General features: G+C 39.7%; 1 protein-coding gene across 1 annotated transcript in view; it reads right to left on the bottom strand.

The window, feature by feature from the left end:
* Positions 1-1,047: 1,047 nt before the first annotated feature.
* EPHA7 (EPH receptor A7) overlaps positions 1,048-14,264 on the bottom strand; it is a 194,298-nt gene continuing 181,081 nt past the window's right edge. Inside the window, exons 15-17 of the mRNA XM_075554760.1 lie at positions 6,827-7,020; positions 5,672-5,827; positions 1,048-4,520 (exon numbers count right to left, since the gene is read on the bottom strand). Coding sequence (XP_075410875.1) covers positions 4,406-4,520; positions 5,672-5,827; positions 6,827-7,020 — 465 coding nt within the window. The 3' untranslated portion in view covers positions 1,048-4,405. The remainder of the gene's footprint in view (positions 4,521-5,671; positions 5,828-6,826; positions 7,021-14,264) is intronic.

Here is a 14,264-nt window from a genome sequence, read left to right as displayed (position 1 = left end):
TTTCCATAGCTTTCTTCAAAGTGGATCTTGAGTTTTCAAGGAAAGAATCAAAATAAAATAAAGGGTTAAAATCAAAGATACAAGTGATTTAACAGAATATTGTGTGGGTCACCATTAATCTTAAAAAATTCCTTCTTTGGATTGGAAATTAAGTCTATTTAATAGTGCTTTTCCACTTTGAAGCGCTGGTAAGAGAGCGTATTTTTGGACAAGGTCATAGCGTGGCCAGTGTGTGTGGCTGTGAGTGTGCTCTTTTCCTTGTTTTCTCACTTCTGTGAGCATCACGCAACCCATTAAGCACACCGATCGGTAATGGGCAGGGACAGGTCACGTTTTTGAGATTCGCTTAGGGTTCTGGTTCAGCCTAGCTGTGATTACCAGTGATTGCACCTCTCTCTTCTAGTTGCATGATAGTCTCATTTTTGGAACCTTATTAGGGATGTCAATATTAAAGTATTTGTAAAACTTAAGATGGTGATGTTGTAGAGAAAGAGGTGTTTGTTTATTTTCGTTTTCCATCCCAGGGCCACATTGTTCGTTAATTGATTCAGGCCCAGTAAGGGTTAGCACATTTTCTGAAGGTTCTGCACACCATGCGTGCATCTTGCAGTGTTTGCAAGACAGAGATCCTCCAAATAACTGTCGCTTGAAATACTTGCCAAGGTCCAGCGATGAGCTATGTCAGTTCCCATGGACTTATCAGTAGTATCATGTGTAGCTGTGGTTTCCAGGAGGAACAAGAAAATGATTTAACCAAAATGGTTGATGGCTGGCTCTTTGAAGATGAGGTCTTCACTTGGCATATCATGACGCGAAGTAGAGTTAGGCTAAGGTGCTTCAAGGGAGGTGAGTGATAATAGTTTTATTTATATTCTGTATGGCCCACTAAAACATTGCAGTAAAACAATGACTGGAAATAGTTCTTTTCATGATATTGTGCAAGACAGTAAAGAATGCATAGGGGCAGAAAGGAATCTGACAATGACTGGAGACAGGATTTTCTTTACATTGTCTAATAGACTCGTTTATTATTTTAAGCTGGTAAAAAGAGACTTATGGTTTATGTTGAAGAAAGAGTTATTTGTGCTTGATACATCGAAGACACTGTTCAAAAGCAGTTTCTCCTTATAAAAGGATGACCCCTGTAGTAATTCTTAGGCAAGGAGGGACAAATTCAACCAACAAAAAGCACATCTCGCCCCACGTTCCCCATGATTTCTCCACATATAGCAAAAAAATACACATCAGTAATTTATTTAACATGCACATCAGTGAGTAGCACAATTCTAGGCTACCCAGGAAACAAAAGGGAGAATATCAGCATTACCTAAATAAAAAAGAGAGGTGAGTTACACCGTTTCAATTGTCTTAAAAACACGGATAAGAGGAGCAATTAAAATATAGTCCTAAATAGTACTAGCTAATGTAGATTACATAAGTATACAATGTGATTCAACTAATAGTGCTCTGACAAGCATAAACCACCAGTTCTCATCAACAAAGCCCAGATCAATTGCCCACAAAGGTTAGATTCAGATGTTAATAAAACAGTTCTTTTATTTCGGTACCGAATGCGAAACACAAGTGGAGTGAGAAGACAGGGCTCTGCAAAAGGTGGCTGTCGCGCAGCACGGAGCCCACTTGCATGTTTAGAATTTTGGAATTCTTGTTTTGACTTTCACTTTCTCTACCTTTCCTCCCCTGAGCACTAATTTATCAAAAATGATTTCAAGGTGCAAGTTGTACATTCTTATCATTATACCATTTCATCTCTTTCTGGAAGAGAGTATTACAATCAGCCTACAATGTGAATTCGTTTTCTCTAAATATTTGTTACACATGGAATTCAAAATCATATTGTTGATTGGGAAAAGAAACCTACAAACGAGAGAGATGCAATCATACACTTCCTATTGTGCTGTGTGTCTTTCCCATCCCTTCTCCCCTTTCCCTGTAAAGAGCTGTAAAAAATTTAAGGCAGATGAGGTATATTGCTGAAGAAAAAAGTTATTTTTTGAAAGAAAAACTCAAAAAAAACCCTTTTATTCTGCCCTTCTACTCAAGAAAGACTACTCAACTATAAATCTAGTGCTAGAAAAAAGCAGGAAGGACACCGTTTGCATGTACCATACTATGTCTTCTATTTCTAGAATGGCTTTTTGTTCATTTAATTTTAATAGAAAAAATAAGCACCTTAAGCTATGAACAAGAAAAGAACTTTGTTATTAGTGAGTCTAGAATCCAAACGGAATTAAGAGCACTCACTCCAACTCTTTCACTCATTCTCACAAAGGCCAATGCTACTGATTCGAATTGTAAAGTGCTGTACTTAGTATAAACACTTGTATACACTGCAGACACTGAAAAATAACCCTCAAGCACATTGTGTTATAGTTCCAAAAATATATTTACAGTCTATTACAAAGATTACAAATGGAAGTGTCTAGGTGACCGTATTATGCTAATTAAAATTATTTTTACAGATTATTTTTCCTTAGGGACAAGAAACATTTTAGTGAAATTAAAATGATTTTTCTAGTCAATCAAAAAATAAATTAAACTATCAAATAACACTGTACAGTAATTTTAAAGGAAAAAAAAGAGGGTGGGTTGGGGAGGGGTTTGGGAAGCAATCCGTGTGAGTTTTTCTATAGCCATCTTTGGTCCTAAATGTGGGAAAACACATTATGTAGCACTGAAAATACCTGTTCATTTGTGAGACTCTGCAAGTCAAATAGAAAAATATAGTGCATTTGCAATGTGTTCAGAGCCCACTACAGAGAAATGTGTGTACAAAAGAAGACGGTATAAATAAAATGTACAAGTTTTACAAAGGAACATTTACAGATTTTGATTTTGTTGTTTGTTTGCGGATGCCCACATTATCAAACAAGACCAATTATGCCCGATCCCTGGGATCTTTCTCTATTAAAATCATTATAAACAGCCCAATTTTCTTTGGAAGGACAACGGTTCAATCCTGGGGTAGTTCATGATTTTCAGAACTTTTGAAAGCATTACTTAAAATATGTATACATTCCTGCAATATCTATAAAGACACATTTAATTATTGCTTATGAAATTCTACCACAGTAATCAAATAATACGGTTTTCATAAATAAAACTTAAGAAACAAAGTATGGCAGGTCCTTCACCTCTTCCTTCCGTGGCAAGACGAGTTATTTCACTGAACAAGTGCTTGCTTCCGTTCACAAAATAAACCCTTGCTGTAACTCTTGGGAACTATGCCGGTGATGGTTTACACAGCACACTTGATGTGAACGGTGCAAATTGTGAACTGCCCCCCTTTATCATTCTCCAGAGTTCTAATATAAAACGATCATGTTCTTTCATGTTTGGACTGCATTAAACAGCGTAGAATATAAAATATAGGTCAACTATTTCTCCTAAATTTCCTAATGTCACGCTATTGAAAAAATCTTGATGTGCTCAGATTAAATGTAGATAACACTGGATAGTCCTTGCTTTCAGAGACTTGCTTCCAACCACATTCTTTAGATGAAGTGCCCCATCTTATTCTCTTTTGAATAGTCATAAACTTACAATTTGAGTTTTTATTATTAAATTATATCTAGTAAAATCACTCTATAAACAATCTGTTAAAAGTGCCTTATAGTATTTATGGATCATTATTGCTTTTTTTTTCCCAACGAAAAGATAACATGTTGTCTGATCTATTAAAAAACACTAAGAAAAAATCAGAGCTCTTGGTAACTTTCATTTCCTTGACTACTTGCCAATTAGCAAACAATATCAAAACAGCACTGACGAAACCTAGTAAAACAGCACTAAAAGGATACCAATGTTCTGATGGAAATATCTTTAACCAGGCTAGTTTTTTTTTCAATTTGAGATTCTCTCAAAGGTACCCAGTGTAGTAATGTGTCATAGATTTAACACTAAAAAGTTCCCAAGCTATAAACAACTTCCTAAAACAAAGTCCTTATGAAGAATAAACACAAATGATTTTAAAAAGGAATAATTTGAAATCACATATTTAAGGAAAATATTTCATTGATTTTAACAATAAGATCATGATTTTATTTGACAAATATATTCTTTCTTAAATTCTTTATGTACATTTTAAAAAGTCTATAAGATAAAAAGGAGGTTAGAGAGCTCAAGGTGTGTGGATGTTTTTCAGGTAGTACTTTGTTTATTGTCACTGCTGTTTTCCTGGTCATCAGTGGTGGATCCTAAATTCCCTTTTTTTATATTCTGGTGGCACTTAGGAGTTCAAGTCTATAGGTGCTTCGTAATCTTCTCTTCATTGTAGGAAGGACCCAGGACAGCAACTGTCTTCTAGCAGCAATCTATGCATATACTGAAGGCCAGTACAGTTCTCTCAGAATCCGTAATCTCCCTCATAAGGGAGAAATGCCTATCACACTTGAATGCCAGTTCCGTGTAAATGTAGCATTTGTGCTCTCATAGTCTGAATGCTGCTCATGATTTTCTTTTGATGGCCCACCAGTGTGATCCCCAAACTCATCACATCCCTGAAAAAGAGAAATAAAATTCTTATTAGTTACATTAGGAAGCATTTATATGGTGCTAGGTTGCTCTGGATGCCAATAATATCTTCTTAGTTATTTTTCATGCTTTTGGGGTATGATTTCTTATATGAGAGGACTTTATAATAGTAGGAGTATCCTTTAAAAAAAACCCAAAAGTCCATGCCAGTGATTCCTTTCCAACTCAGGGCACCCCAGCTGGGCAGAGCAGAACTGCTCCCCACAGGGCTTTACGAGGTTGTGAGCTTTTGGTAGCAGGTTGCTACCTCTGTTGATCAAGGACTCTGAGGTGATAAATCTTCCTGGGAGAAGGCAGCCTCCTCTTTCTCCTGCAGAGCACGTGGTGGGTTAACTGCAGACTTTGTGCTTAGCAGCCCAACGCCTAACTCGCCCCGGGACCAGGGCCCTTTGGAGCAGTCCCCAGCAGTGGTCTGATAACGCTTGGGTAAGCAGGCTTTCAGAAGGATAGATTGCTCTACCCACATGCCGCTTAGCAGAAAACCTAGCAGGTGCGTATGCAAATGCCTACATTCAGGAACATGCCTTTTCTCACGCGAAAGACTATTTGGCCTTCTAATGTACAAACTGTGAAACCCAGTTTCTGAGGAGGATGCTAGAAAAACATCATTGCTTTGGAGTGAATTCTAATACATGGCGAGCCCATGTGTGCCGCCTAGAGCCACTCTATGTAGGGATTTCAGAGGGAGTGGCTCTTAAGGGGCAGACAGCTGCAGACTTCTCCAGCCTGCATGTCCCTGAGTGGGTTTGAACCATGAAGCTCTCAGTTAGGAGTTGAGTGTTTCATCTTCTTGTGCCACCCACAGACTGCTGAGAAATAGGCAGTCAGGGCAATTTGAAAGGTTGTATGGTAAGCATTGGACCGCTAATTGCAAAGTCGGTGATTCAAACATACAACAGAACTATCAACCTCATAAAAGTGTCTCTTTAAGGGGCCAAAAAATTAATTCATGTTCAAATATGTACTTAGCAGAATTTGTGGCACATATCAAATAGTCCTTCAAGTAGTGTTTTTATTCTTGATTTTGTTGTTCATATCCCTTTAATAAGCAAAATTGACTCAATGAATAAAGCCTGATTTGCTCCTAATCAATTCTTAAATATAATTTTCAGCTTACTCAATAGTCATCCTAGCAACTGATTCCAGTGAATTGTAGCCAGCTGCTGTGAAGTTATCTTTATATCTTTCCATCTTAATAGCTTGCAGCCACTCGCCGACTGAACAGAATGCGGTGAAGTCAGGAGTGTTTTGATCCAGAAGAGGGCTTATTGGCCTAGGTAAGAATGAAACAGGGGGATCAGAAGGAACCCGAGAAAGAATGTCTTGGCCCATACAAAAATAATGGTGTAAAGAATGAAATTGGACGTTTGCATTGATTTACATAATAACAAACAGATGTTAATAAAAATCTAAATTATATAAATTGCCAATAACGATAAATCCCCAAATACACATTTTAATTAGATTTGCTGCTCATCAGATTGTCTTCCATATGATTTTTTAAGTACAACAAACAATCTTTGTACTCAGTAAATACTTATTCATCTGCTTCGCTAACAGTAACTGGGAGACAAGGAAGACCATTTTGCTATACACAGACTTGTCCAGGTCCCAGAGGTGCGATTGAGAGCATTAAGCAGCCCCTGTGAACATCTCAATTTTACACACTTCAAGTGCCTAATTTATTCCTAATGGAGATCAGTCTGTCGCCTTTCTCTGTCAGTTGGAGCTGAACAACTAGTTATTTGCATCATAATAGAGCCCGCTGACGTAAAGAATGAACGGAATGTCCCTCTTCTGCACTGGGCACACATTTTTAAATTCTACAATCTTGTCTTCCATGACATATAAAGACTTTGGCCTTTGTAGAATTACTTTACCAAATAATGTAAAAAGAAATAATGCTAGATAACAAACATATGGTAAAAATTTGGCACTTGTAATAAACACCCATAAAACATGATGTGCCTCCTTAGGACAAAAATAATCAGTTTATAAAATGTGGATCATAATTTTCAAGAAGAGGGATATTATTAAATAAGAACTTTTATATAGCAAGTAAATAATAAAAATTATTCTTAGACACTAAAAGACGGTAAATTGTCTAAAAACAAAGCATCGAATAAACACAATACATTTTAAATGGATTTAATAAAATAGCAAAAATTCAACTTTCTCTTAGAGTGAGGCTGAGGAGGTAGATTACTTTTCCGTGAGTATTTCTTTGCTCTGAGGCAGCACCGACTCGGTGGGTGTGAGAAGTATTTCTTACCTACTACAAGTCCCCAGTGGTGTTTTCAGACTATTTGGGTTTCGAATCATTTTGTCCAGTATTCCGACTATCTGTTCAAACTTGGGCCTCTCAGCACGCTCCTTTTGCCAACAATCCAGCATCAGTTGGTGAAGCCCAGCTGGGCAGTCCATGGGTGCGGGCAAACGATAACCTTCTTCTATTGCTTTTATAACCTAATAGCCAAAAGGACAGCCAACATATTACTGACTGAGGTGCAAGCAGAATAAAGGTAATCGCCCAGTACGCAGTACGATTCAACCTGCCAGGAGCGAGGCAAACTGCTTTGAAAAAGCCTCCTTACTCTTTCCTCAAATATCCACGAGCACTCAACATCTCATTAAAGAGTCCATGAACTAGAGGATACGAGGGCAGTTTCAAATTAATTCAGCAATTACGGTCACCCGGGGAGCAATGGGTGGAAGCGTGTTGTTGACTGCCACCCCAGGTTTCCCAAACGGAATATGCTATGGGAATAGGACAGGGTTCTGAGTGCGCATACTTGCCCATGCGTTTTCAAACTCATCAAGCGGAACAAAGAAGCCTGCATTAACCAAAATGAGCTAAAAAGAGAGCTACTTGTTGCTGTTACTGCACATAACTTTTAACAGGAAATTGAAATATATCACTGTGCTATGATAGAAAACATTAACCCTGCTATTCTTTTCAATTATATGCCCCTTAGCATCCGGTGTGAGGTTGGACGGGGTACTGCAGCCAGTGCTGGTTCACGTGAGACGCTGCCATCCCTTCCCATGTCGGGTGAGTAGTCTCACAGGGGCAGAGGTTAGCCCAGAGGCTTGGGAAGAGCTATACATCAGGGCTTTCCTATTCGGAGAGCTGCTTGTTAAACTTTACCAGCTCCTCACTGCCTGCTCACATCAGATAAAAGTCAAAGACACTCTTTTTGGCCAAGATTTGAATGGTAACAGAAAATAGGTTCCCACAAACATTACCAAATGGCAATCAGAAAATCTAAATTACTTATCCTTCAGGCTTGGCTTCTGTATTATGAAGCAAAAACAGGTCAGAAAAATCAGAAAGTGTTACAAATTAAGGACAGCATGGGGAAAATATCAGGAAAGCAAATGGCAAAAACAAGAAGGTTTATAAAGCAAACAAATATCCTCCAAGGGTATTCACACATGTCGTGATAGTAAGTAGAGCTCTCAGTGACACAGGCTGTTCTAGGCCTGACTAATGCCCAAAGGCTGGGACCTGCCCAGCAGCACACGGAAACAAAGATCTGGCCATCCGCCTCTGTAAAGACCACAGCCAACACAGAGGGACAACCAACCGAGCGCAGTTCTGCTCGGTGACACACAGCAGCAGCACCACGCCAAATGCACTCGAGGCGAGGCACGTGTGCACACGTGGGTGTGACGCTAATGGGCGTAAAAATCGTTTGTAAATATTGGAAGAAATTAAGCTCAAAAGTTGGCATAAGCAAACACAGCTGGTACTAAGAAATATTGATGGACCGGACATTTTTAGAAAGTCCCTCCCCAGGATGCATTCGGACACTTTTAAAGAAAATTATTTCTATGAGTAAACATTGAGTCCACTTTTTTCTTTAAGTGATGTCTACATGTGCAAATTGTCAAAGATTAAAAAGGCAAATGGATGAAATTAATTAAAGTTATAGTTTAAGAGAATTACAAATAAAAACGCTCAGTTTACACTCTGACCGCTGCATCTCCATCCTTTAACTGGATGGTTTCACTGGATTACCCATAGCTACCTCATATTCTGTATATTTAACACCTTTATCACCTCCTACCGAAGCTTTTTCTTTCACTACGCTAGTGAGCGGTCCCACCAGCTTACTAGTCACCCGGCCACAGAGGTCGAAATAATTGTCGCTGTTACTGGTCCTAAATACTACCACCAATCTGTTATCATTCTCTGATGTATTTTCTTCGGTGTCATAGTCAAAGTCTATGACACACACACACACACACACACACACACACACACACACACACACGAGGGTTTCCAAAGGTTCATGGGAAAATAGAGTGAAGAGCTAGTGTAATGTTTCCATTAAATTTTTGAATCTTGTTTGCAAATATCCCTGCAATGATTGAATCATTATCCTAAATCTAAGTCTCCTACATGATGTGGTGTTTCTGAAAGGACCTTATTCTGAGTAACATAATTAAAAAAAACAAAACAACCTTAACTTGTGAGTTTTGTATTAGGTTTGAAGGGTAATGGAAATCATATGAAAACATTTCAAAGTGCCTTTGTTTATGATCCCATAATTATAAATGCTAGATATCTTTGTATAGTCCTATAAACAGCCCCTTTAAAGAGAGAAACATAGAGCTCTGGTGGCATAGTGGGTGCAAGTCGCCCAGCTAACCACATGGTCAGCAGTTTGAAACCACCAAATGCTTTGCAAGAGAAAGGCGAGGCTTTCTAGTTTCTTAATGAGTTACAGTCTCAGAATCCCACAGGGCAGTTCTACCCAGTCCTATAGTGTCGCCACGAGTCAGAATTGATTCGATGGCAATGGGCTTGGTCTGTTTTCTACTGTCATCAAGTGCTAGCAGATGGAGGGCTGAAATGAACATTAAAGATATGTTATCTAAGGACATATTTTCAAGTATGTACCATGGATCATCATTATGAGTCAGAACTGACTTTATGGCGATGAGTTTGGGGTGAGAAAGAGCTATAAAAATAAACCAACATACGCAAACGGTAACACTGCAGATATTAAAAATATTTAATTATAGGAGTAATTAGATTAAAACAAAGCATTTATATGTAAAGAATGATGTATGGGTTTGCACTTCTCCCGTGCTAGTAGTGTCCTGGATTCAGAAATGCTACATGTTTACACAGTTAGATATGAGTAGTTGGTTACAAGTCGGGCTGCTAACAGAAGGGTCAGCAATGAGGAAGCACCAGGCACCCCAAGGAACAACGATGAAGATGGGTCATCTCGGGAACTCTTGCCCGATAAGGTCGCTGTGAATCAGAATGGACTCAATGGCAGTGAAAGGCATAAGTGAAGATCGTGTATTTTCAAACACTCAGAAAGCACACTCATTGCCATTGAGTCCATTCTGATTCATAGAGACCTTATAGGACAAGGTCGAAATGCTTCGGTGGGGTACGAGGCTGGAACTGTTGAAGGGTGTCGAATTCCTGGTAGTTTTGAACTGCTGACCTTGTGGTACCAGCTCTATGGGCAACCACTGTACCACCAGGGAACCTGGCTTCTTGATCGCTGGATTAAATAATTTTTAAAAGCGACTCAAGTTGTGAGGTAGTACATTTTACCACTCTGACCAGATAATAAGAATAGAGGCATATTTTTTCAGGGGGAAAATAGTGACTGTCCTCCCATATAAGTTTGTTTGCATTTGAACACTTGGCCTCTTTCTGAATTCCCATGATGACATTCCCACCCTCACCACACCAGCGCAGTCCTCAGCATTGTCCGTCTGCTCCTCCTAACTTTCCGTGCCTGCAGTTTGTCTTCATATTTTCTGGATGCAGCAGAGGAGAGTGATTCTCACTGTTTCCTTTCACTATAAATGATCTTTTAAAATGTAAATCTATGTCACATCATTGGTACTTCTGGGATAGTATCTGAAATAGTTCTCCTGGTCTTCAAGATCCTATGTAAGACTCTTTACTTTTGATTACAAAGTACTCTTATCTTTGTGTTAAAGAGCAGTGATGTTTTTGTTATTGTGCACCTTTGAGTTGACTGTGACTCAGCGCAACCCAACAGGGACTCTATAGGATTGAACGTAATTGCTCCATAAGGTTGTTTTCCGAGGCTGAAATATCTACTGAAGTCAACTGACACATCTTTTAAGCTTATCCACTGGTGGTTTCTAGTCTATACAGTGATATACAGTGCTTTCACTAGAACCAACAGGCGTCTTTTATAAGCAAAGAATAATAACTTGGCACGGCCATTGAGTTTATTCCAACTCATAGTGGCTCTACAGGCCAAGACGAACTGTTCCTCAGGGTTTCCAAGACTTGGACTCTCAGACCCTGAGGTTAGCAACTCGATGCTCCACCCACAGTGATGCTGGGCTGCCTTATGTAAAGAGCGTTATCATAAAATGATTCTTAGTGGAATGAAGGTGTTAAGGAAAATGAAATGACTTCATGGCAATACATTTGGTGTTTGGGGAGTATGCTTGTTTACTTGCTAATCCTTTAATTATAGAAGCCCTAGTGTCCCAGTGGTTATAAGTTAGGCTGTTAACCACAGGGTTATCAGTTCAAAGCCACCAGCTTCTCTATAGGGACAAATGAGGCTGCCTAGCTCCTATAGAGAGCTACAGTTTTGGAGACTTAAAAGGGGGTAGTTCTACCCTGTGGGTCTATAGGTTTGCTATGAGTCGGAAGTGACTTGATGACAGTAAGTCTGCATGTTAGATTTTTAAAATTATAGTCTGGCATTCTTGTGGTGCAGTGGGTGGAATGTTGGGCTGCTCATTAAAAGACAGGAGGCTCGAGGCCACTCTGGGGGAGAGAGGAGAGGCCGTCTGCTCCTATGAACACGGACACTCTTGAAAGGCCCAGGGAGCAGTTCTGCTCTGTCCTATGAGGTCACGTGTTTCAACTGACTCCACAGCGGTGGGACTTTTCTCTTCAATATGGCCACAAAGAAACAATGACTTCAATTCAAAATGAAATTTTAGCTCTTCATGATCTATCTGCTGTTTTGCCAAGAGTTGCTATTGAGTTGATTCCCTGTCAGAGGGCCTCCGAGTGGGGGCTGGAACGGCTCGCAGGGCGGCCGAGGCTGTGGCCTGTTGGAGGCAGAGTGGCCAGGCCTTGGGGACTCCACGTTGGGGCGAGAGCTGCTCTACGGGGCTTGCGAGGCGGGAAAGCGCATCACTAGGCCCTTCTCCAGAGACCCCCCTGGGTGGATTCCATCTGCAAGCATTTTGGTTAACTGTTGAGAACTTAACTTTTGATGTCACCCAGGGACTCCTTTCAAAGATAGAGTGGTTATTTTTAAAGAGCGGTTATTTTTAAAGAGGTGGCAGCAAAGTAGAACATTTAAAAGAAGAAATGCTCTGGAATGAGAATGGACTTTAGGACCCAAAAGTCCCTACTAAGAATTGCACCCACAGTTTCCCCAAAGATACTACGGAAAATTCTCATGCCTGCTACATAACTAACACCCGCTAGTCTGTCATGGGGGATCTGTGCGTTGCTATGGTACTGAAAAGTTTTCCATGGAGCTATCAGACTAACTAACACTAGGAAGAACAGCCTGACAAACTACTTCCAGAAATCAATCAATGAAAACCCCACAGACTACAGCTGTTGCTCGGTGCCTGCCCGTAACCGGCAGCAGTTTGCTCCATTGCCCCTGGTGCCACTCGGGAGCCAGGCAAGTCCAGGGCAGATAAGACCACTGAGGACAAAGCAGCGCACAGAGGGCGATTTTGAACACAGACTGATCAACTTTGTCCTGTAGTTATTATATCTGGCTAGGCTGTCAGGTAAAATACATAACGAATCTGTTAAAAACTACTAACGATACTATATTTCCTATGTGGCTGCTTTAAACATAAATCAGCTCACATATAAGCTTTCAAACACTGTATTAGGTGAGTATTATGACATTGATTCTCTAGATGAGGGGGTCTGAAGTACAGAGACATGACGAGAAGGACTAACACCAACTGTTAGGAGATTGTCAGCCTTTCCCCTCGGCTAGCCTCTCCAGATCGAGCCCATCCTGGAAGCACGACAACTGTGAAAGGGGCTTCCAGAGAGTTCCTGGAGAAATAGAGTTTAAGGACAAGACATTTCTCTCAACAGCTTTCTGAAAGTCTCCACTATTTCCAACTGGGAAAACAAAAAGCATTTTCCACAGTTACATATTCCCAGAAACAACAAGGCACACAGGTTAGATGGCCAAATGCAGACTTCTTCAAGCATTGATGGAATTCATTGTTTTTCACTGAATTGCCAGAAGATTTGTTGCCCATATCTGACCCTTAATAGTTTGACAAAAGTCAGCAAAAGGTAATAATAATAATAAAAAACATTGTAAGCAATATAAAATCTAGATAGCTCCTAGAGTGTTAGAAAGTGACGAAGATAAATGACATTTTTTAAAAGGCTTCTGGGACCACCTACTCATGTGTGCTATAAAGCAGCGCTGGGAAATAAAGTTGCTGACTGAGAAGTGTACAATATTATGAACTTGTGACAGAGAGAAAAAGGAGGGTAAAAGGGCATGAAGCAGCCCTGTAGTAACTGAAAATGGGATAAAACACAGTTTTTTGTCTTTTGCTCAGGGCCTGTTTTTACTTTGCTACTACATGTTATGCAATTAAATTCTTGCATTTAACTTATGGAATTGCGAAAAATAAGATATAAAATCCATTTTTTTATCTTAAAAGAGAGTCGTGGGGAAGAAACAAAAGAAATACAAAAGAAATCTGCAATTGTAAAAGGAAGAAGAGCCTCGGCCGCACTGGTGGAAGCACTGGGCCTCTACGTCACCACGAGGACCTTGCGTGGAAGCCCGTCCAGCTTCAAGATGAGGCATCTGCTTCAGGGAAGACCCCCAGCTCAGAAACCCTATGGAACAGCTCTACTCAATTGGAGCAGTTCTGTGAGTTGGAATTGAGTTCAGGGAAGTGGGCTGGATTCAATTAATAAATCTAAAGAAAAGATAGTAACTGGAAACAACAAATATGAGTATTTTTAATGCATCATATTTTATTGCATTTAAATGTTCCTCTCCCCATTAAAAGGCCATTGATAGAACGTACAAATGTCTGCAGATCATTCGAAAGGATAAAAGTTGGAAATTTTCTCAAAATCTTATCTTCTGGAATTTAAAGGCAAACAACTAGATTCTAAGTAGCCTTTAGAGTTCTAAATTGAAAAAGGTATAAGCACATGAAAATAAAATGAATGTTTACTCAAGAATTAACCAAGTGATAACCTGCTTGCATGTGGGCCTTTTCTTTCAAAATTATGCAAGCTATTCGCAAGCTTGCTTTCTGTGTTTACTAGCCTGCACAGAATATATTGAAGATTTTTTTTCTTTTTTCCCCTAGCTCCGGTAACTAGTGACTCATTGACATCTCTACCTTTTCCATGTCTTGAGAGTGATCACAGAAACTTCATCTTTAATCAGCATTCAGCAAGGAAGTTTGTGAAGTTGCTTAAGAATATAACCATCTGCCCGGCTATCAAAAGATATAGCATCTGGGGTCTTAAAAGCTTGAAGATAAACAAGCGGCCATCTAGCTCAGAAGCAAGAAACCCCACATTGAAGAAGCAAACTAGCCTGAGCGATTATGAGGTGTTCATGGGATCAGGTATCAGGCATCAAAGATCCCGAACAAAAAATATCTAAGTGAATGAGAGAGAAAGCGGAGTGGGGACCCAAAGCCTATCTGTAGAAAATTGG

Source organism: Tenrec ecaudatus, chromosome 7 (assembly GCF_050624435.1).
Source record: "Tenrec ecaudatus isolate mTenEca1 chromosome 7, mTenEca1.hap1, whole genome shotgun sequence".
In the NCBI taxonomy this organism is placed as follows: Eukaryota; Metazoa; Chordata; class Mammalia; order Afrosoricida; family Tenrecidae; genus Tenrec; species Tenrec ecaudatus.
The sequence above is the reverse complement of the archived record's forward strand: the minus strand, read 5'-3'. Positions and strand labels throughout refer to the sequence as shown.